Source organism: Herpailurus yagouaroundi, unplaced genomic scaffold (genome assembly GCF_014898765.1).
Source record: "Herpailurus yagouaroundi ecotype Mexico unplaced genomic scaffold, PumYag 222, whole genome shotgun sequence".
NCBI classification, from domain to species: Eukaryota; Metazoa; Chordata; class Mammalia; order Carnivora; family Felidae; genus Herpailurus; species Herpailurus yagouaroundi.
In genome coordinates this window covers 10741363-10763262 of record NW_024412453.1, presented here as the reverse complement: position 1 = coordinate 10763262, position 21900 = coordinate 10741363, and the positions used below count along the sequence as shown (strand labels likewise).

General features: G+C 51.4%; 1 protein-coding gene and 1 pseudogene across 1 annotated transcript in view; both read left to right on the top strand.

Annotated features, from left to right (window-relative positions):
* CLEC16A (C-type lectin domain containing 16A) overlaps nucleotides 1–21900 on the top strand; it is a 204378-nt gene that overhangs the window by 4391 nt on the left and 178087 nt on the right. Inside the window, exons 2-5 of the mRNA XM_040459036.1 lie at nucleotides 7322–7450; nucleotides 10969–11102; nucleotides 18145–18293; nucleotides 21263–21368. Coding sequence (XP_040314970.1) covers nucleotides 7322–7450; nucleotides 10969–11102; nucleotides 18145–18293; nucleotides 21263–21368 — 518 coding nt within the window. The remainder of the gene's footprint in view (nucleotides 1–7321; nucleotides 7451–10968; nucleotides 11103–18144; nucleotides 18294–21262; nucleotides 21369–21900) is intronic.
* On the top strand, nucleotides 11662–14104 carry LOC121019806 (zinc finger CCHC domain-containing protein 9-like; annotated as a pseudogene).

Here is a 21900-nt window from a genome sequence, read left to right as displayed (position 1 = left end):
CCGTCGGAGTGCTCTAGACTCTGTTCCCATCCATCCAGTTCGGCATGAGGGCCCTGTAATGCAGGCTAGGGAGTCAGGAGCCTCTTTGGTAGGCAGACACCCGTTTTTAAAAAGTTTTTTAAATTCTATTTATTTATTTTTAAATATATATTTATGAGAGAGAGAGAGAGAGGGAGCACGCACGAGTGGGAGAGGGGCAGAGAGAGAGCATCCCGCACAGGCTCTGTGCTGTGCTGTCAGCACAGAGCCCGACAGGGGGCTCAGTCCCTCAAACTGCAAGATCAACACCTGAGCCAAGATCCAGTCAGAGGCTCAGCCGACTGAGCCACCCAGGCGCCTGGCAGACACCCATCTAAATGGGGATGTAAAGAGTGAGGGGTGTGCCCGGCTGTAGGGGCGGGGTGGGAGGGACGATACTTGAAGCAGACCAAACCATGTTTGAGAAGCCTGGAGGAGAGAAGGGCTCAGGTTACTCACTAAGGGTGGTGTACGTGGGGTGAGGGGGCAGTGCGGGACCCCACAGCAGGCTCATGATGCGGGAGAGGTCACAGAGACATCTCCTTAAATTATGTGAAGGAATTCGGACATCAGGCTGAGAACAGTGGGCAGCCGTTGAAGAATTAACCAGAGTGCCGCGGTGCAGCCAGAGTTGGAACCGGTTGGGGGAGGGCCCAGCAGGAGGCGGGCGTCCCCTTGGCCTCCTGGGAAGCGAGGGTGGCAGCCGGCCCTAATCCGGGGGTGTTTCTTGTGCAGCTTCACGGACCTCCTCTCTCGCTCCCTGTTCGACACACCTCACACGCCCACCTGTCTTCATCTTTGCTCTCCCCTGGAGCTCCCCTCCCCTTCCTGCCCGTCCAGACGCCCACCTGCATCGTTGAAGTACCAGGTCTTCCATAAAAACTGCCCTGTGACTTCAGCCAGCAAGAAGCTCTACTGTCGTCTCTAATGTCACTTGTGGTGCCCACTGTCCCGCTCAGTGTGCCCACTGTCACGCACAGTCTTACCATCCCCAGAGGTAGACCAGCTGTTAGAGGCTCAGGGCTTTTCAGGCTTTATCCTGGCCGCGAGTTAGATGCCCGGGAAGCTGCCCCGGGTTCCTCAGGCATGTCCTTTTGCCATCAGAAGTACTCTTGTGTGATCATGTGTTTGTCTCTCCCCATTTGAACGTAAGCCTCATAAGGACAGAGACCGGCCTATCTTGTCCACCTGGGAATTGTTAGATGCCGGCGCAGGGCCTGGCACACGATAAGTGATCAAGGAGTGTTTATCGCATGGTGAGTGTAAGAGGCAAGTCTGGCCAGGCTTTTCTCCACATCGGCCTGCTCTGGCCAATTTGGTTCCCAGTGACCATGCTGGAGCTGTGGCTTTGTGTAGGGCCGAGAGCCCTGCCTACACCCTCGTGTGGTTGCCAGCTCCCCGAATCTCGGACCCGGTCTCGCTGGCTGGCCCAGTTTGGCATCTTTCTGGGGTGACTCATCGGGAGAAGCACCACCTGTAACACCTTTCCCCAATCCTCTGGTCTGGTTGCACCCCATGAGGAGCCGGGCCTTGTGCTGCTGGCCAGAAGGCTGGGCCCTGACCAGGGGTGGTTTTCAAGGCGCAGGGTGGATGCTGTTAGCAGTGGTCTCCCCCACAGTGCTGAGCAGACCAAATAGACAAAGGCTGTATGTCCCTCTGTCTCCCCCCCCCTCCCCCGCCCCAGACGTTGTTATTTGGGGCCTGGCTTTGGGGGAGTGGACTTCTCGTCTAGGCCTCTGCCACTCCTCTTACCCTTCAGCGTACGGGTCAGTTTCAGGATCTTCCAGTAGGAGCATTCTAAGAGGCATATTCTGATACAAGTCATAAAACCCGTATGAACTTAGTGTATCCGTCTCTGAAGTGGACATAATTGTTGTTGATCGTAATGGTTTAACCTGTGAGATAAGTGGTTCTTGAGAGAGCAGGGTCTGTGGGGCAGAATTTGTTTACAGCCCATTGTCCTTGGCGAGGAGCCTCCGGTGTGTCGGTTGCACACTGGCAATAGGCTGTGGTTTTCCACTCGCCAGGCATTTCAGGCTCTTCAGCTGGTCTCCAGGTAGAGGTCGCTCATGGGCAGGGTTTTGATCCTGAGAGCCTCCGTTCTACAGAGCCTGTGCTGGGGATTCCGTGATGTTGGCTGTTGTCCAAGGAAACAGAGTAAGAGTCAGTTATGAGGACTGACTTTACAATCTGACATGTATTTTCATGCCTTTTTGGTTTGTTGTTTATCTGCTCGGTTTTCTTGCATGTAGGGCATTCATAACTTCATGTAAATGCTTGGTTAATAATAGCGTTTCCTGCATTGTCTGCATTTTCTATACTCTAATGGTTCTAAGCAGGGGATCTGGAGTCAGGCCGTCTGGGTCCCCTCTATCAGGACTCTGTGCAGGCCCTGGCCTCCCAGAGCATCAGTCCTGCAGGATTATTGTAAGGGTTTAATTAGTGGTTACATCTGAAGCAGTCAGGAGGGCCGAGCAAAGTAGGCTGCAACTGTTTTGTGATGGTGATGATAAGAATGTGCACACGCAGAGTTTGAGAGAAAATGTTTTCCTTGTACCAGTGATCACTGTAAGAGAAAAATCTGTCCTTGTGCCCTTGGAAACTCAGGGTCACAGCCTTGCCCCAAAGACGGCCCCCAAAGACGGCCATGGTAACATTGTTGATCGTCTGAACAATGAGGAATCCAAACGTCCAGCAGAAGAGTAACTCCTGTGCTTGTTTTCTAAATGGTATACAATGTAGCCATTATAGATGCTTGCCGATGTTGTAACAAAAATGCTTTTATTACCCTAAGTATGGGGAAGGGGGAAAGATGGGCATGGAAATGATATACGCATGAGCTCCGCCATGTAAATATCCATGGCAAAGGAAGAGACCCAATACATTACACTACAGCAGCGCTCATGTCTGGGCAGTGGCAGGATTGACATCCCCTTTGTTATTGTTGTTGAAGTGTTCAGCCTTTCTCAAATGAGTGTTAAACTCAAAATCAGAAAGTTATTAAACTTGAGGCACATAAACTATGGCACAGCCATAGTGGGAGTGAAAAGATGGGCAAGGTGCAGGTACAATCATCACAGAAATTTAGCGATTGAGATGTCGTGGGTATTTGCAACAACTGACAGCCAACATCGAGAAAATGAATGTTTCAGACACTGCCATTTACAACACCATCAAAAAACATCAGTTACCTACAAATAAATCTTAACAAAAGATAGGCAAGATCTCTCTGCAGCAAACGCTGAAAGAAATGTAAATGTCATGATGTTACTTTATTGTAAAGATGTCAGTTCCCTCTATATTTAGCTATAGATTTAGGGCAATCTTAAAGGAAATCTTAGCAAGTGTTTTTGTGAAAGTTGAGTAGGTGATTTTCAAATTTATATGGAAATGCAAAGGGCCAAAAATAGCCAGTGTAATATTGGGGGGAAAAAAGAAGGGAAAAAAGTCGGGAGCACTTCCATTATCACCTAGGAAGATTTATCACAAAGCCGCAGTCATTGGACATCATGGTATCAGCACAAAGGTAGTGAATAGATCAGTGGAACTAGAGCATTCAGAAAGAGTCCCTGCAGGTGCGGTCATCTGATAAACGACAGAGGGGACGTTAGAGTGCATGGGAGAAAGCAGGACCTTTTTAGCAAAGGATGCTGACTCAACTAGATATCCATATGGAAAAAGTGAATTTTGGCCAATATCTTACACCATCCACAAAAAATCAGTTCCAGATGTACCCTAAGACAAAATGTGTGAGGGGCAAGGAGCCTCACAGTAATAGGTGCTACCCTGTCTCTACCTCCTGCCTCCCTCACCTGGGATGGAGAAGCGGGTCCTCTGGCTCATGGCATGACCCCTGCCCCCAGCTTCTGGGATCCATACGTAATCAATCTCGTGACTCTCCTTCCTTTGCGTGGGTGTTGAAACGACATCTTCAAACAAAATGATCCTCCCTCCCCGCCTCGGGTTTCACTTCCCCAAGGTGGGGGCTCCCGTACTAAGGGGGCTACCTGCCGCCCCCATGTGGGTGGCCGCTGCCTCTTCATCCAACTGCATATTTTTATTTTTTTCTAATGTTTACTGGTTTTTGAGAGAGAGAGAGAGAGACACACACACACACACACACAGTGTGAGTGGGGGAGGGGCAGAGAGAGGTAGAGACAGAATCCTCTGACTCTGAGCTGTCAGCACAGAGCTTAACATGGGGCTTGAACCCATGAGCTGTGAGATCATGGCCTGAGCTGAAGGCTGATGCTTAACCACTGAGCCACCCAGGTGCCCCTGGCTGCATATTCTTAATTCAGCACACCAGCTCCTGCTTCTCAACACAGAAGACTTCACCAAGAGATGTCAGGAGTTAGAAGCCAGGGCTGACCATAAGATTTTAAACTCTCCTCTCCCTACGGTGGTTTTTCAGAGCAGAGCCGCTTCCCCGGGCCCCCAGGCCGCTGCTTCCTATGAGGCCAGGAGTGTGTTAGTGGGAGGCTAATGGATTCCATCCCCTCGGCAGAAGGAAACACCAGAGGGGGGGAGGATCTGCCCCTCCCCCCCCCCCCCCCCCCGTCAACAGCACCTGCCCTGGCATGGTAGGGGGCACACTGTGGGTTGTACCCAGAATGACACTGATGGCTGTGGTGTGGGTGACACAACTACTCTGAAACTTTCGTGGGAGCTTATTCAGAATGCAGACTTGGGGGTCTGCACCCCAGAATCAGATTCAGTGGGTCTGGGGTGGGGAGCTAGAATCTGCAGCTGAAACAGGGGTTTCTGATGCCGGGGTCCCGTGAAGCACAATTTGAAAAACTCTGCTTTGAGCTTCTTGGCGAAAATGCGCTGGAAGGGAACGGAGGCATAGATTCAAGAGTGGGTCCCCCCCCATCAGCTTCAGCGTATGGGGGTCCCTTGGCACAGGGGGAAGCTGGCCTCCAGGCCCATATGCAGCCTCGCCTGGAGATTTGGGCACAGGTGGTGGAGATCTCTATTTTTGGAGAGCTGTTCTAGTTGTTGTGTTAAAAGTTGCATGCAATCTTTAATGAAATGATTAAGTAACTGATTATATGGTCTTTAAAACAGAACAAACAGCAACAATATTAATAAATAAAACCCAGTCCCCTGAAGCAGATTCATCCTGACTGTTCCATCTGCAAGGTTCTACCTCTTTAAGATACCCTACCCATTTCTTTAAAAAAATTTTTAAACATTTATTTACTATTGAGAGGCAGAGAGAGACAGAGCATGAGCATGGGAAGGCCAGAGAGAGGAGGAGACACAGAATCTGAAGCAGGCTCCAGGCTCTGTGCTGTCAGCACTGAGCCCGACACCGGGCTCGAACTCACAAACTGCGAGATCATGACCTGAGCCGAAGTCAGCCGGTCAACCGACTGAGCCACCCAGGCGCCCCTATACCCTACCCATTTTTAGAGATCTTCGATGGCAGGATCCTGTCTATTCTTTCCCTGCCTTGCTCTCACCAGCCCCACCTCCAAACTGAAGGTAGCCGTAAAAGAAGTCAGGAGGTGACCCTTCTTGAGTCACTTCCTCTTAGTGTCCCCTTTTCCTTCCCCAACCGTGACAGCTGAAGTTAGCCTGGAGGTGCCATCTTTTTTTTTTTTAACTTTTTTTTTTTTTTGAGAGAGAGAGAGAGAGAGAGAGAGAGATCGAACGTCCTCGAGAGTCACCATCTTTTTTTTAACTTTTTTTTTTTTTTTGCGAGAGAGAGAGAGAGATCGAGTGTGCTCGAGAGTGGGGGGTGCAGAGAGAGAGAGGGAGACAGGATCTGAAGTGAACTCTCTGCTGACAGCAGAGAGCCGACGCGAGGCTGAAACTCAGGAACTGCGAGCTCATGACCTGAGCCAAAGTCAGACGCTTTACCGACCGAATTACGCAGATGCCCCGCCGTCTTAACGACTCTTCAAGTTTTTATATAAATTCCAGTTGACAAGCATAAGAGTCATTTCAGGTGTAGAATTGAGCCGTTCAACACTTTGCACCTGGGAAAGTGCACGCCTTAATCCCCATCACCGGTCTCACCCATCCCCCTACCCCCTCTCCTCTGGTAACTGTCAGTTCTCTATAGTTAAGTGTCTGTTTCTTGGTTTGCCCCTTTTTTTTGCACCCCCCTCCCCCGCCGTTTGTTTGTTTTGTTTCTTAAATTCTACAGATGAGTGAAATCATACAGTATTTGTCTTTCTCTGGCTCATTTCACTTAGCGTAACACTCTCAAGCTCCGTGTGTGTCGGATGCAAAAAGACTAATTCGAGGGGGCAGAGGCCCCCCGGTGTTGACAGCCGCACTGTCCCTAATAGCCAACTTCTGGAAGAGCCCAAGTGCCCACTGACTGACAAACGGCTGAAGATGTGGTGTATATACAACGGACTGTTACTCAGCCGTAGAAGAGAAGGAGCTCTTGCCATTTGCAGCAACGCCATCCCTTACAAGCTGTGGGGCCCCACCCCCCCCCCCCCCCCCCCGCCCAGGGCACTCGGCCAGACGCTAGTCCCCACACTGCCCAGGACCAGCCTCGGTGATTCTTTCAGTTGTCCTGATCACCAGTAGCGGCCTGAGGCTGGGTCCGGGTCGGCCTGCCTCTCCCCCGGCGGCGGGCTCAGGCCTGGTGCAGCCCAGGCCTTTGGGGAGCATGGGGCACAGTGCAGGAGCCTCCCTCCCAGACCCACTTAACTTTGATGGGCATTCAGCACCTGAGGTCGGTGCCTTGAACCTCGAGCCGCAGGGTTTAGTCCAGCTATCACTTCTGATGGTTCTGATGGGCGTGTGATTGTCTTGACTGCAGGTGGCTTTTGCCCCTGCGACTGGTTTGGGGACCTACCCTCCCTAACCTGTGACTCCGCCTTTCTCAGTCCCTGCACCAGCCCGGCTGGCTGCGGGGTTTATGCCAGACTCTTGGCCTGGGCCGTGTGCCTGCACTCGCTCCACCAGCATCGGGATCACGTGGGGAGAGTGTGACAAGGCCCGCGAGTCCTGCTGGTTCCGAGTCTCCAGATGGGCTCCGGCAGCCCCCGCTGTATCCACCCTTCAGGTGATTCTCTTGCACACCGGAGGTTGAGGATGGCCGTCTTCAAGGGCTTGATGGTTCCCTGGCATCAGCTTGGGTTGGCGTGTTTCTGGCTAACCCTTCACAACACTGTCTGCCATGTGTCTTGGGTGGTGAGTAGCATCTCTGGATGGGAGTTGGGCTAACCACATCTGAGCTATGGCCGCTAGTTGTCCTCAGAAACGTCGCCGGCGGTCACCGAGCCTGGTTGGCCATTTCAGTTGGTAATGCTTCATTTTCTTTCCTTTTCGTCAGGTATCTGTACCACGTTTTGACCAAAAACACCACAGTCACAGAACAGAACCGGAACCTGCTAGTGGAGACCATCCGTTCCATCACCGAGATCCTAATTTGGGGAGATCAAAATGACAGCTCTGTATTTGAGTAAGGGTTTCTCATGTGTTTTTTTGTTTTGTTTTTTGACTCTCCTCCCTTTGACTATTTTTCTAAATGTATCCCATGAGTCATTCTTGATGACATCAGGATCTGATACCAGCCTGGTCTTGCGCAGATAGCTATCTATATCTCTATCCATACAAAATGTCCTTGAGACACTGGAGAAATGTAAGCTGAAAATGGGAAAGGGACATGAGCGTCTCTCGAAAAATCTGAAAATATCATGGATGATTTTCCAAGTAGCATCTGACAGCCTCCCCAAAGGGCAGAAAACGTCCTGGGAAGTTAGCTTCGAAGTGAGCTGACAGGGCCCTGCCCTGGAGAGACACGAAGGGCTCATATTTATTGTGTTAACTGTTGGGCAGGCACAGTGCTGAGCTCCCGATGAGATAATCTGAGTCTCCCAGCTGCCCCGGGGGCGGTGTCCGCGTCCCCATTAACCTCCTATCACACCGCTGGTAGGCAGGCACGAAGCAGCTCACGCCCAGAGTCCACGAAGGGGTTTCTTCTCGTTGGCGTACTTCCTAGATGGGCAGTTTTAGTCCAGCCTCACTTTCCTCATCTTTAAAGGAGAGTTCCTGCCTACTGCCCGGTACAGAGGAGGCGCTCCAGAATTGTTAGCACGTGGTAATTTGGAAAGATGTCCCTGTTGGACGGATGAAAAGCAAAGGCTGGAGGCCACGGACAGCTTCCCCAGGAGAACCTGTCTCGGTGTCTGAGTGCAGAGGGACTCGGGTTACAACCACTACCAAAGACAGGTTTTATTTTTATATAAGATAATCTCAACTGGAAGCTTTGAGGCCCCTTAAAAAGCCCCTTTGAAACAAGTAAAGGAGTTCCATTTCCAGCCTGGCTTATTAGCTAATCTGATTTTCCAGATAGCTTTCTGTCTTCATCCGTACTTGTGGAAAATGCAAACCCGTGACGCCGGCCTCTTCCCCGAAGGAAAACAGGAGTAGGGAGGGAGGCGGTGCCTGCAGAGGGGACTAGATGCATCTCAGGACGCACGGGGAACCGCTTGGTCGGTTGCTGTCTGTTTTGGGGATGAGATAGACCCTTAGGTTAAAGGCTAGAGACCGTGTCCCTCTTGACTAGCGTGGACTTTCTGAGCCAATCTGTTGTCTCAGAACAACTGCCCCGTGCTTCCTAAATGGCCCCCCCGTGGAGTGCCCAGGAGAATTTGTTTTTAATTCATTTCTTTTAGAATAACTTTAGATTTATGGAAAAGTTGCAAAGCTAGTACAGAAAGTTCCCCAGCACCCCTCACCCCGTTTCGCCCACTGTTAACGTCTTATATGACTGGGGTGCATTGGTCAAAACCGAGAAGCTTGGTTCGTGACTGTTCGGTAGACCCCTGACTTGATTTGGATTTTGCCAGTTCTTCCATTAAGATCCCCCTTCTGCTCTGGGAACGCAGTCCAGGCTCTCACGGTGCCGCAAAGTGTCGCATCTCCCAGCCACCTCTGGTCTGTGACTGATTTTCAGTCTTCTCTTGTTTTCAGGAGCAAACCTTGATGTGTTTGAGAAGTACTGGCCATTCCCCCCACCCCGATGTGGGTCTCTGCGATGTTTACTCATGATTAGCCTGGGGTAGAAACAACTGTAACAAATATGTCCTTTTCAGCCCACGGTATCAGCAGCCCCCACATCCACCTGCGCTCTAGTGAAGTTACTCTGATTGTTTGGTTAAAGTGGTGTCAGCCAGGTTCTTCCACTATAAAGTTACTCTTGTCCCCATTCCCTACACCATGTTTGAAAGAGTCACCCAATGTAGCCCACCTGGGGGCTTGGAATTAAGCTCCAACCTTCTGGAAAGGGGTGAGTAGCTATGTACAGTATTTGAAAATCTGCACAGATTTGTCTCTTTTCCCCATTTATGTATTCAGTGAGTTGTTTATTTTTAAGAAACAGACTCTTTTTTAAAAAATATTTATTTTGAGGGGCGCCTGGGTGGCGCAGTCGGTTAAGCGTCCGACTTCAGCCAGGTCACAATCTCGCGGTCCGTGAGTTCGAGCCCCGCGTCAGGCTCTGGGCTGATGGCTCGGAGCCTGGAGCCTGTTTCCGATTCTGTGTCTCCCTCCCTCTCTCTCTGCCTCTCCCCCATTCATGCTCTGTCTCTCTCTGTCCCAAAAATAAAACGTTGAAAAAAAAAATTAAAAAAAAAATATTTATTTTGAGAGAGAGAGAGAGAGAGAGAGAGAGAGAGAGAGAGAGAATGAGAGGGAATCCCAAGCAAGCTCTGGACTGTCCGCACAGAGCTCAGTGCGGGGCTCGACCTCACAGTGAGATTGTGACCTGAGCCAAAAGCAAGAGTCAGATGTTCAGCTGAGCCACCCAGGCACCCCACTCATTTATTTATATCAATATGGGCTCATGATGTTTGTTTTATACTTTGATTATTAACAAGTTCCCAAATTGGTCATTGTGCTGCACTGAGCCTGTCGGGCGACCCTTGGGAGTTACTGATTTATTCAACCTGAAGCACAGGTGGACACAATGGGTCAAATGGTAGAAATATTCTTGGGATCAGCGTGACTGACATTTGTAGGCAGACAGGCTCCCAGAATCAGAGTTGAATAAGTTGAATAATGTTTACTTATTCATTTACCCTTTCAGGAATTCAAACAGAGGTTATGTAGCCCCGAGCAAGTGCCAGGCCCATGGTCCTGCCACCGTGGAGCTGAGAGCCGAGGGGAGAGAGACCCTCAGAACTAAGTGACAGATACATGTGACTGCAGGGACCTGTTGTGAGTGTCCCAAATGAGAGGTTACCTGGTCCTAGCTTGCATACAGAGAACATGTAGCTAGAAAACCCCATTTTCTTCCTTTAAAGAAAGGCATAGGGGGTTCTGTCTCCATTTCAAGACTAAAAGAGCCAACACGTAGCCCAAAAGTGCGTGTTCCCGGGCTGCATGCAGACAGCTGTCCTGTCCAGAACAAGAAAGGCAGAAGCTGACTTAGGGACTGACGAGGGTCTCCCTGCCACATCGGCCCCTTCAATTGCCTCCAGTCTCTTTCCCTGGATTTGGAAACCCATATTCTTTTAGTAGCATTATTTTGCCCCATTGGAGGGAATGCTGGTTGTTACTAACACTCAAAGATACGAAAGCCAAGGAAAGAGGCCTAGTACGGAAAGCTGAGGATACAGAGTATTGGATGGAGAATGCTGCCTGTCGGGTTTCCAAGCATAGGTAGAATAATGTGTAATCACTTTGGCGGTAAAGATCTCGCCCTTTCTGTAGGAATCGAGGTCACGGCTTCCTAGGATCGGCCGTGTGCTCAGATTCTGGGGAGAGAGCGTGAGTGGCTGCGTTTTGTGGTGGCGGAAGGAGGCATCGAGCGAGGGGAGGAGCCGGGGCCACGCAGCCCGTGTGACCTGGCTGCTCTCTGGATGCCTTTGGGGGCCGGGGGCGGCCCCCACACACACGCGGTGCACATAGCCAGGGGGTGACGTGTATCTGCACGAGTAGCAGCAAACCTCTGATGCTTTACCCTTCTCTCCCCAGCTTCTTCTTGGAGAAGAACATGTTTGTTTTCTTCTTGAACATCCTGCGGCAGAAATCAGGCCGCTACGTGTGCGTTCAGCTGCTGCAGACCTTGAACATCCTCTTTGAGAATATCAGTCACGAGACCTCACTCTGTAAGGATAGCCCCTGGTACCTGCCCCCTCACTGCTGAGCTTTGGCGGCCTGGAGTTTGGCGTGGTTTTCGTGTGGCTTTTTGAACGTCTGAGCTTACTGTGTGTGTTAGGGCGCTTGGGCTGCTGTCACAGAATGCCCCAGACCTGGTGGCTTAGACAACAGAAATTTATTTTCTCCTAGCTCGGGACGTTAGAAGTCCAAGATCAAGGTGCCATCAGGGTTAGTTTCTGGGGAGGCCTTTCTTCCTGGTTTGCAGATGACTGTCTTCTCGTTGTGTCCTCACGTGGCCTTTTCTGTGTGTGTGTGGGTGTGCACGCGTGTGTGTAGTGAGTCTGGTATCTTTTCCTCTTTTAAGGACACCCACCTTTGACCAGGGTCCCGCCGTAGGACCTTGTTTAACCTTAATTACCTCCTTAAAGCTTCTGTCTCCAAATACAGTCACACTGGGGGCCGGGGCTTGACTATGATAATTTGGGGGCCGTGCAGTTCAGTCCCTAACCATGTTTATCCCTGTGTAGTGGGGTACTGGGAAGGGCTGTGAGGGTTCCTCTCCGCTGAATGGTTCTGGGCTGTTCATATTTTTTTCTTTATAACTTGTGGGGGTTGCTGAATAACCAGCCAACAGGGAGGGGCTTCTCTGGCTCACTAAGTCAGCTGCCCTGGAGGGTTCCTGCGTGTTTGATGAGGTACCTTTGATGATACCGTGACCAGGTGGGCACGAGTTACTACCGCATGTAGTAAGAGACCTTTGGCTGCAACATCATGGGAGGACATGAAGGAAGGAGTCGTTTGAGGGCGAAGCCCAAAACCTACCAAAGGGTAAACAACTTGAAGCCAGTAGGCTCTCTGTTAAAAATGATGCGCCTCAAGCAAAACACAAAAAGAAAAGAAAAAGGATAACTTAAATGAAGGTGTAAATGGATTTCTGGAATACCCAAGACAAAACTCACAGGTGGTTCATAATGGGGAGATGATAGCAACATTCAGGAGGTAAGGGAAGAAATTGCAGTTGCTTTGAAAAGGGAAGGAAACTAAAAAGACCAGCAGCAAAGAAAAATGCAGTGGTAGGTTTCCACTGTAGAAAACCTGGCCACGGGATTGCAGATCGCCCAGCCATCCTCGAGAATCACGATACGGGCACTGGAGTGTGGGTCCACAGAGCATGAACTCACCTAGGGCGGAGCCAAAGTGGACCCGGCTCTTGGTGAATTTCCTCCCGCAGAATGTTTTGTTGGTGGAGAAATGGGGCATCTGCCCATAGCTTGTCCTGAGAATCCCAGGGGACTCTGTGCTGATGGTGGTTGCTGTAGACTGTTGTTCTGTGGAACATTTTAAGCGAGATTGCCCTGAGAGAATTCAGACGGAATGGTCACAGCCGGCCGCTGGGCGAAGGGATCGAGTGCAGACTATGAAGAAAGCTTGGATGCGCCTGAACCACAGAAATCCAAAACAAAGATACCTAAAGTTGCTAATTTTTGGTAACAATTAGTACCGTCGTTGGGTACCACCTCGTTAACCATTCCGAACTGGGCCTACTTCGCAAATTGGAGCTGGGCCCCCTTGGAGACCTGTGCTCAAGATACCAGTACGATCTGGGTATCGTCAAATAGCTTCCTGAGTGCTGTCCATTAAAGAGTGATTCCGTCCCTGGAGAAAATGACTCAAGAAAAGTAGAAGATGTTCACACTGGATTCTCCAAAAGAACATTTTTAACAGACAGAACTGAAGTATGGCTAAGTGGAAATGAAGTTTTGGTTATATTGTTTTCTTGGTTTGAGGTATCAATTATTATATTACGAATTTGTAAGTTGCCACAGAAACTACGGCATTCTTAAACTTTCAGTAAAAACTCACTTGCTATTAAAAAAAAAAAAACAAAAAAAACAGCCAACAGCACAGGCCCTGGAGGTAGCAGGGTGAGGAAGAACAACCCAGGAGCAAGCGAGAGTGAGACCCAAGCTCCTTCTCTGGCCTCACTAAGCCCAGGCTCCTCCTCTGACACAGCCGCTCTGGGAGACAGGTGCTGTGGGCACCCTCACTTCGTGCCGGGAGAGGTTGCGTCACGAGCCTGTGGTGACCGCTCTAGCGGTGCCCAGATCCGGAAGGGGTTTGAGTCCAGCTGCGTTAGTTCAGTGCCCGCACCCCGGGGTGACTGTGCCCCAGGAGGACATTTGTCGGTGTCGTGTTGGGTGAGGGGCTGGGGGTGCTGTTAGCCTCTGGCGGGTGGAGTCCTGGGATGCGCAGGACCGCGCCCCACGGTAAAGGGCTATCAGCGCAGAGTGTCAGCAGAGCCCAGGGTGGGAAACGTTGGTTTAGGTCCTCCTCCTCCGGGCTTGACTGGCTCGCTTTGCGATCGGCGATCCCTGGGCCCTGCCCACCAGGAGTAGGGAAGAGAAGACAAGTGACCGGATGTCTGTGTCAGAAGCAGGCTCTAGGTCCCCAAGAAGGGTCTAGGAAAAGTTTCTGGTGGATGGAAGGGGGTAAAGACAGTGGCATCCCTATCAGGAGGGAGCGGGGAGAGGCCGGAACCGGCTGCTGAGCGGAGGCTCTCAGGGTGGCCACTAGGTGGTGCTGCCGTCCCAGGAGCCTGCGCTCACACTTCCCGGTGAATGAATGGGAGTTGACAGATGTGAGTTGACTCACTCTCCCTAAGTGGTTTCCCGTGTTAACAGCTTTTGTTACCCTGGATGCGGATTGTGAGTGGTTTCTGAAAACTGACAGAGGGGAAGACCCAGCTCGGTGGTGCAGGCCCCGGACTCCAGCCCCCCAGCCCCCGGGCCCAGCTCTGCCGGATTCGCCCTGCACGTGCTCTGGGGGCGAACTGTCCTCTCCAGGCTGCACCTTCTGCTTCTGTGGAGCAGAGATGACACTCGTATCTGGGGAATGGGGTGGTTTGAGGACTAAGCGTGACCGCGGGTGTGCGGAACGTGGTGTGGGGTCTGGCAGGTGGAAGTGTCCACTCAGGCTGGTTTTATCATTAAATCCAGCGTCCCCCCCCCCCCCCAAAGGTCTGTTTTCTGGTTACCCTTCCTAAGCCCAGCTCTCCCTGGGGCTCCTGGATCGAAGGTGGGGGTTGGGGCAATAGGAAACGCTGGAGTTCCTGGATCACACGGCTTTCCGAATTGGGACCTAGAAGGATACTGTGCTGTGAGGTACGCAGACAGATGGCACTATCTTTACAGGGAATTCACCAGAGTCCTTTTTGTAAGCCCTGCAAAAGCGGCCAACAGCACCACCTTTGACAGAACTTTGATTTGTGGGGGTGAGGAGGACGTGTGAGTTTTGCTTTTATTTTTATTTTCCAATTATAGAAAGAAAATATCCGGATTATAAAACAGCAACAACAAAAATCAAACGCCGTGAGAATATAGAAAGCAAAACTTCTGCAGAGCCTCACCCTACCCCTTGGGTAGACACAGCGCGTACTGCCTTCTGCTTTACGTGGTCCCCACTTGCTGATGTATCTTAGATGTTCATACGGTCCGTTCACGTGTCCTCACCTCGTTTGGTTGACTGGTGGCATCTTGCTGAGCCCCTAGTGATTGAACTTGACCACGGGCATTTAGGTGGTTTCCGGATTTTCACTATTACCAGCAGCCATTTCACAAGTGCACCTGTTGCCCGTCGGGTTTGGGGACCTAAGTCACAGGAGGCCCGAGAGACCGAGATTACGTACAGACTCCTGGGTTGATTAGAAAAGGATACCACAGAAAGTCGGCCACACGGTGAGGGGGCAGTGGAAAAATCCCAGCCGAATAATAGAGGCACCGCTGCTGCCCCCATGGCGGCCCCCACCGCCCACAGAGTCATCGCGTGGAGGCCCTGGAAAAGTCCCCGCTGGGGAATGATTGGAGCGTGTGACTTTTCCAGCTGAAAGCGCAGCAAAGAGGCTCCTGGTTGTACGTCTGAGGCTGATGGCATAGACGTCTGTGCCTCTGATGGCCCGGAAGCTGCCAGCCAGTCACAGTGGGGCTCCACGAGACGTCTCAGGAGTCCCTTGTCCTGCTAGCCAACGCACCCCCAACCATGGCCAGGAGGACAGTGAAAAAGAAGGGCTCTGGGCGTCAGCATCACATGGGCTGCTCCTTCCGAGTTAAGGTTCAAGGTGGTTAAATTGTCGACTGTTGAAAGAGTAGAATGCTGCATAGCAAAAAGGAGCAAAGGGATGCACTGTTACCACCGCCTGCAGCACTGTGGGTAACTCTCAGATGCGGTAACGAGTGACAGGGGCCGGACACAAGAGGCCTGTGTGTCGTATGATCCATGGGTATGAAGTTCAAGAACAGGCAGGGGCACCTGAGTGGCTTAGTTGAGTAAGCATCCGATTTTGGCTCAGGTCATGATCTCGTGGTGCGTGAGTTCGAGCCCCACATCGGGCTCTGTGCTGACAGCTCAGAGCCCGGAGCCTGCTTCGGATTCTGTGTCTCCCTCTCTCTCTGCCCCTCCCCTGCTCATCCTCTGTCTCTGTCTCTCTCTCTCTCAAAAATAAGTAAATATTAAAAAAATAGGCAAAATGAGTCTATGTGATCCAAGGCAAACCAGAACTTGCCGTTGGGGAGAGGGTATTGACTGGATAGGGCTATCAGGGAGCCTTCTGGGGAACAAAAAACATACTCTGTCTGACCTGGATGGTGCTTACGTGGTGTATATATTTGCAAAAATTCCTCAAGCTGGATGTCCAAGACTTGTGAGGTGTGTACATATGAATAAGTACATAGGTACGTAGACTTTATATCCACATATACGTACATTTCCACACAGATTAAGCTGTCCGCTCAAGATTTGTGATCCATGTGACCTCAATTTTGAACAGTTAAAAATTGTTGATATTTTTAAAAATTTGTTAAAAGTTGTTGATTTAAGATTTTTTTTTAAAAAATTGGCAATTAAGTCAATGAAGATTTTTAGGAACCCCTCCCCCGCCCCGCTGCCCCCTCTCTTGGAGCAGGCCCCAAAATTTGCGTCCAGAATTGTGAGAATCTGGAGATTCTGAAAACTGTTCTGGGACTACAGACTTCTGTAAAGCCGAGGACACCCAGCGTGCTTTCCGGAAGGCAGCGGCTTTCCTGGAGAGCTGGCTTCTGAGGAGGACCCGGCTGTGGGCCCCGTGCTCCCGGATGGATCTTTGGGGCGCGTCTGGTGATGTCAGTCTTTCTGGTAGTACTTTGATCGGTTTACGTTGGATACCTCTTTGGCACCAAATAATGGTTTATTTCCGTTTTTTCTTTAAGTTTGTTTATTTTTTGAGAGAGAGAGAGAGAGAGAATGCAAGCGGGGAGGGCAGAGAGAGAAGGGCCAGAGGCTCTGAAGCAGGCTCTGTCGACGCAGCCCGATGCGGGGCCCAAACCCACAAACCATGAGATCATGACCTGGGCCGGAGTCAGATGCTCAGGTGACTGAGCCACCCGGGCGCCCCTGCAGTTTATTTCCTATTCCCCCTGAGAGCACCTGTGTTCAGTCCTGGTGGCTGGAGGCTCCACGTGAGGGTGCTGGATGGAAAGTGGCCGCGGCCGTTACTGAGTGCTTGCTTTGTGCCCGTCGCTGCCCTTCGTACCTCATCTCCTTTAATCCTCACAGCCGACCCCTGAGGAAGGCACCGTTACTCCTGTATTTAGACAAGGAGACTGGGGAGTGGAGAGGCTAAGTGGCTTTCCCGGGGTCACCCAGCTGGGAGGTGGCAGGGGCAGAGTGGATCCAAGTTCCCTTCAAACACGCTGCCTCTGAGACGTGTGAGCACAACAGGAAGCCACGCAGGGCTCCTTAACCCACGGAGTGTGCCGGGTCCGCCCCTGAGATTGGAGGAGGTGGGCAGGGCTGGGGCCCGAGGTTCCACGTGTCCCACGAGCTCCAGGTGATGCCGGGCTACTTTGAGTAGCCAGGCTCCACACCGCTCAGCTTCGCTGAGCGAAGGGGTTGATCACGTTCTGCCTTTAACCATTTGGGGTGTGTGGATGGGCTGGGTCAGAGCTCACAGGCTGGCCGTCCGAAGGACAGGGGGTGGCAGCGCCTGCTTTGCGGGGTGGCTGATGAGGATTAGGAGACATGCCTGGAAAGGACTCGAGGCCGGGACTGTGCCCCGCAGGCCGCGGCTGGCCCGTACCCCGGATGTTGCCACCAGAACAGCTTTAAGGACCAGGTGACCTAGGGGCCAGCGTGTCAGAGTCAGGAGATGGAACATTCACCTCTGTTTTCCAGCCCCTCGAACAGTTGAAGGCTCTCACCATGCTGGGTCTGCGTCTGTGCAGGGGCTGGGGGCTGGGAGGGGGTAGCCACTCTCCAGTCGGTCCCAGTGCCTCAGGCCCTCGGCACCCAGATTTCATTACTGGCTCCCATTAGTGCGTGCTGCTAACACAGGCTTTGACAGAGGACCCGCCTTAAATCCCATGTCTGTGACAGACTGCTGTGTGACCTCTGGAAAGTTAATCGACCTCTCTGAATTATTTTACTCTTCTGCAAAACGGGAAGAAGACCACCTGCTCTGCAGGATGGGTGCAACGATAATGTAAAGCGCTCAGCCTGGTGCTGGGCATCCCCGGGAGGTTTAGCATAAAGTAGCTTTTATGAAACTGTGTTGCCGTATAGGGAGAAAAAAACCCCACGTAGCCCTTTGTAGCATTCAGGGATGACAGTATGACTCCTGATGGCAAAATGGAGCAGCTTTTAATAAAATAGGTTGGTTTTTACCCTTGCCCGTGGGTGGTTTGTGCAAATGCCCACGCACCAACACATCTGCCCCACCCCCAGCTCTCTGGTGAACTTTGTCAGCAATGAAAAAAAAAGTTCAAATGTTTTTTCTATTTGGTGTAGGAGGGTGGGGTAGTCCGGGCCCTTCTGTCATGGCTCTTGAACTTTCTTGGGGCTGTGCGTTGTGCCTGGCTGACTTCTTTGCTGGTAGACAGGTAAAGCTGCTCCCTGGCGACCCAGAATCTCGAGGGGTTCAAGTACATTCACAGAGTCGTCTGTTACCCAGTTTTGTCGCTTGACTTTCCTTCGGCGTGAATTAACCTGCCTTCCTTTTTTTTTTTTTTCCCCTCCCTCTAGATTATTTGCTCTCTAATAACTATGTAAATTCTATCATTGTCCATAAGTTTGACTTTTCCGATGAGGAGATTATGGCATATTATATATCATTCCTGAAAACACTTTCGTTAAAACTCAACAACCACACCGTCCATTTCTTTTACAACGAGGTAAGTAACTGCCAGAGGGGTGCGTTTGGGTGGAAAGCTAGCTAATCGGAGGGGGACCCTCAGTCCGGGGGTCTCGTGCCTGTTTACAAAGCGCGTGGGCACTCACCATTTCCTGATTTTTCACAGCAACTGTGTTTGACCTTGACAGGCTTAAAAAAAAAAAAAAATATATATATATATATATGTGTGTGTATATATATATATACATACATATATATATATATTTGATTTATTTAAAAGTTACCTCTCTGTTTTTAACGTGAAATTCAGTTTGTGCTACTGAGGAACATTGCATTGCAGAAGTGCCTGAAAGTGAACTTGGGATTGAAATGCGGTCAGACCCAGCTTTGCCAATTCCCTGCTGTGTGACCTTAGAGAAGTCTCAGTCCTCTGAGCCTCAGTTTCTTCATCTGAGAAAGGGGATGATGATTTACAGCGAAGGATTTTCCGGGGATCGAATGAAGGGAGATGATGTCTTCGGAGCCCCTAGTATGTACCTAGCTCCTTAAAATCAGAGCTCACACTATTCTTCACAAGCGAATGTCCCTGGTATTCCTTGGGATCATTACTAGCAATTTTGAAAAATAAATTGTTGCCGTTTTCCAATGAAAAGGAGCTTGATAAGGTCAGTTCATCTCATACCAGAAGGTACGGATGCTGGCCGTCCTGGGTCTGATCCATCTTGTGGCACGATCACTTCACTGAGGACCCGGGCTTTCTCCCCTTCCTGCTCTGGTGACCGCACGGTTGGCATCCGTCCTCAGGCACGACCCCTCATGGTCTCAGGATGGCTGCAGCGGCTCCAAACATCACATACTCACATGCCGCTGCCCAGAAGCCTGAAGAGATCACTTATTTCCCTTCTGGTGTTCCTTTCTAACTTTCAAAAGCTTCTTTCCCAGAAGCGCCCCCCTCCCCTCCCCACCCAGCAGACTTCCTCTTGTGCCTTCTCGGTCACAGTCATGTCACGTTTCTCTTGCGGTGCATCCGGAGTTTGGGAGCCACCTGGTGGGACAGCTTGGCTTGGTGTTTCACGAGGGTAGTCACGTGAAGGCTGGGTGGGGTCGGGAGAGCTGCTTCCAGGGTGGCTCACTCGACGTGGCTGACTGTGGGTGGGAGGCCTCGGCTACACGGGCTTCTCCAGCGGCTGCTTGAGTGACGCCACGGCACGGCAGCTGGTTCTCCCCGGAACGAACGATCCAGGAGACCAAGACGAGCTGTAATGCCTTATATGACCCAGCCTCAGAGGCCACACTCCATCTTTTCCACCGTGTCGTCGAGGCCACACAGGCCAGGCTTGAGTCCGTGTGGGAGAGGATGTCAGTGTGTGAACACAGGAGGTGAGGATCGTTGGAAATTCCTGGAGGCCAGGTGCTGTTTGCATGGCGGTGTCTTCCTGTTTTTTAGTATATTTATTCTTTTGAGAGAGAGAAAGCACAGGAGGGGCAGAGAGAGGGAGAGAGAGAATCCCAAGTAGACTCTGTCCGCGCTGTCAGGCCAGAGCCCGACATGGGGCTTGAACCCACAAAACGCGAGATCATGACCTGGGCCGAAACCAAACGTCGGACGCTTAACCCGCTGAGCCAGCCAGGCGCCCGAATGGCAAGTGTCTTCTGATTGGTGGTCACTTGCACTGCCCCGCCTCTCTTTGCAGTCAGATCATAACTCTCAAACGCACCTTCGGAGTCTGTGCAAACTCCATCCAGCTGTCCCCACGTGATGCGGCATCAGCCTGAACCCCGATTTTCCTCGTGTAGTTTAAAAGTGGGGAAGAATTGGCCTCAGAGGGAAGACACACTAGCCGTCAACCGCCAAATGTGTGGCAGTTTCAAAAATTGACACGGTGTGGCCCCGTGTCTGGCAGATAGTAGGTGCTCATTAAATGTGTCCAGAGACACGTGGATGAGATTTGGGCCGTCCTGGCAGCTCTCCCAGGTGGATGAAAATCCACCTGTGAACTTCAGACCAGAGAGAGGGTACCTCTGCTCAGCTGCAGCTGGAATTCTAGACACCAGGGTGGGAGGGCAGGACTCTGGGATTCCTGGACCCGAGCGATGGTTCTGGAAGAACGTCCTTCTGGTCACCAGAGGAGCTGCAGGGGCCTTATTTCTGAGGTGGGCTCCCTTTCCTCTTTCACGTGGCCCAGTACTGGAGCCACCACCTGCCACGGGTGCAGTTCTGACGCTCACAGTGGCATCGTCCTCATTTGACAGTTGTCACGTTGCCGTGGGTCGGCTCTTGCTTCTTGCCCACGCTCCCGCCCACCGGTGCCCTCAGAGCGTGCTCGGAGCCAAGTGGGAAGCCTGGCCACAAGAGGGGAGCAGAGCCCATCCTGCTTTTCTTGAGGCTCCCGCGGCGGAGTTCCAGGCTTCTGGACGGTCTCCATCCCTTCCCATGATCCCTTTCCCGTGCCGGCTGATTCCCGAGACCCTCCTGCTCCTGGCGAACGTGTGTACTTCTAGTATTTCTAGACAGAGAAACGTGTAACAGCCAGAAGAGATTCCGCATGTGAGGAAAGCCTCACGCTTGCCTTTTATTCGTGGACGTGGCGTCTGATGGCAGGAGCCAGCATTATGGCTGAGTGCTTGTTGAGTAGGAGGTCCCGTGGCGGGCTCTGCTCCTGAAATCCTCAACGTTGAATTCCAGCGGCTGGGACGTGGGAATTACTCTCTCCGTGTTAGAGACGGGGAAACAGAGGCCCAGAACTGTTACAGCACCCAGCTGAGAACTGGTAGAGGAGGTCACGTGGCCCCCCCCCCCCTCCCCCCCCCCCCCCCCCATTTTTTTTTTTTTTTTTTTTTTTTTTAATGTCCTGGGATGGTCTCACCTCCCCGTCCCTTCCCACATTCCCCACCGGGGGTGAACCCCTGGCCTAAGGTTCATGGGAGTCTGATAGGCTTCAGAAAGCTGGGTGGGGGCAGGCCTGCCCTACGGGCTCATAACTCATCTCTGGTACTTTTTTGTTTCAGCACACTAACGACTTTGCCCTGTACACAGAAGCCATCAAATTTTTCAACCACCCCGAAAGCATGGTTAGAATTGCTGTAAGAACCATAACTTTGAATGTCTACAAAGGTAGGCCTTCTTAGGAGCTCACGCCTTGTCTGACTTCTGACTGGGGCTTGCTCCCATGAGTCTGCATTTAAAATTCTCTGGTGGCACGGGGAGCTCCGTTATTATGGCTGGGGTTGCATGTGTCATGCAAGGCTCGTAATCGTGGGACATTTAACTGGCCCCTTGGGTGAATTTTGTGCCGCTCTCTTGGTGCATACTCAGTTCTGCATGCTGAAGTCTTACACCAGATGCACAGTACTAGTGATGTCCTAAGAAAGGCACAGGTGGGACTCCAGCTGCCGTGTGATAACTAGAAAAGGCAAAGCTGCCTCTTAAACGTTATATTTACATTTTTGTGTCTCCTGCGGTAAGATTTCCATACGGCCCTGGGGCTATGTTGTCTTGAAATAACATTTAAACGAAGCATTTTGTGCTTCATTTTGTGTCACCGACAGCAGGGGGCAATATCGTATTCTCAACTGACTGCAAAGCCCAACGAATTCTCTCTTCAAGATGTGCTTAATGCCCACAACATCCCCTCCAGAGGAGGCCC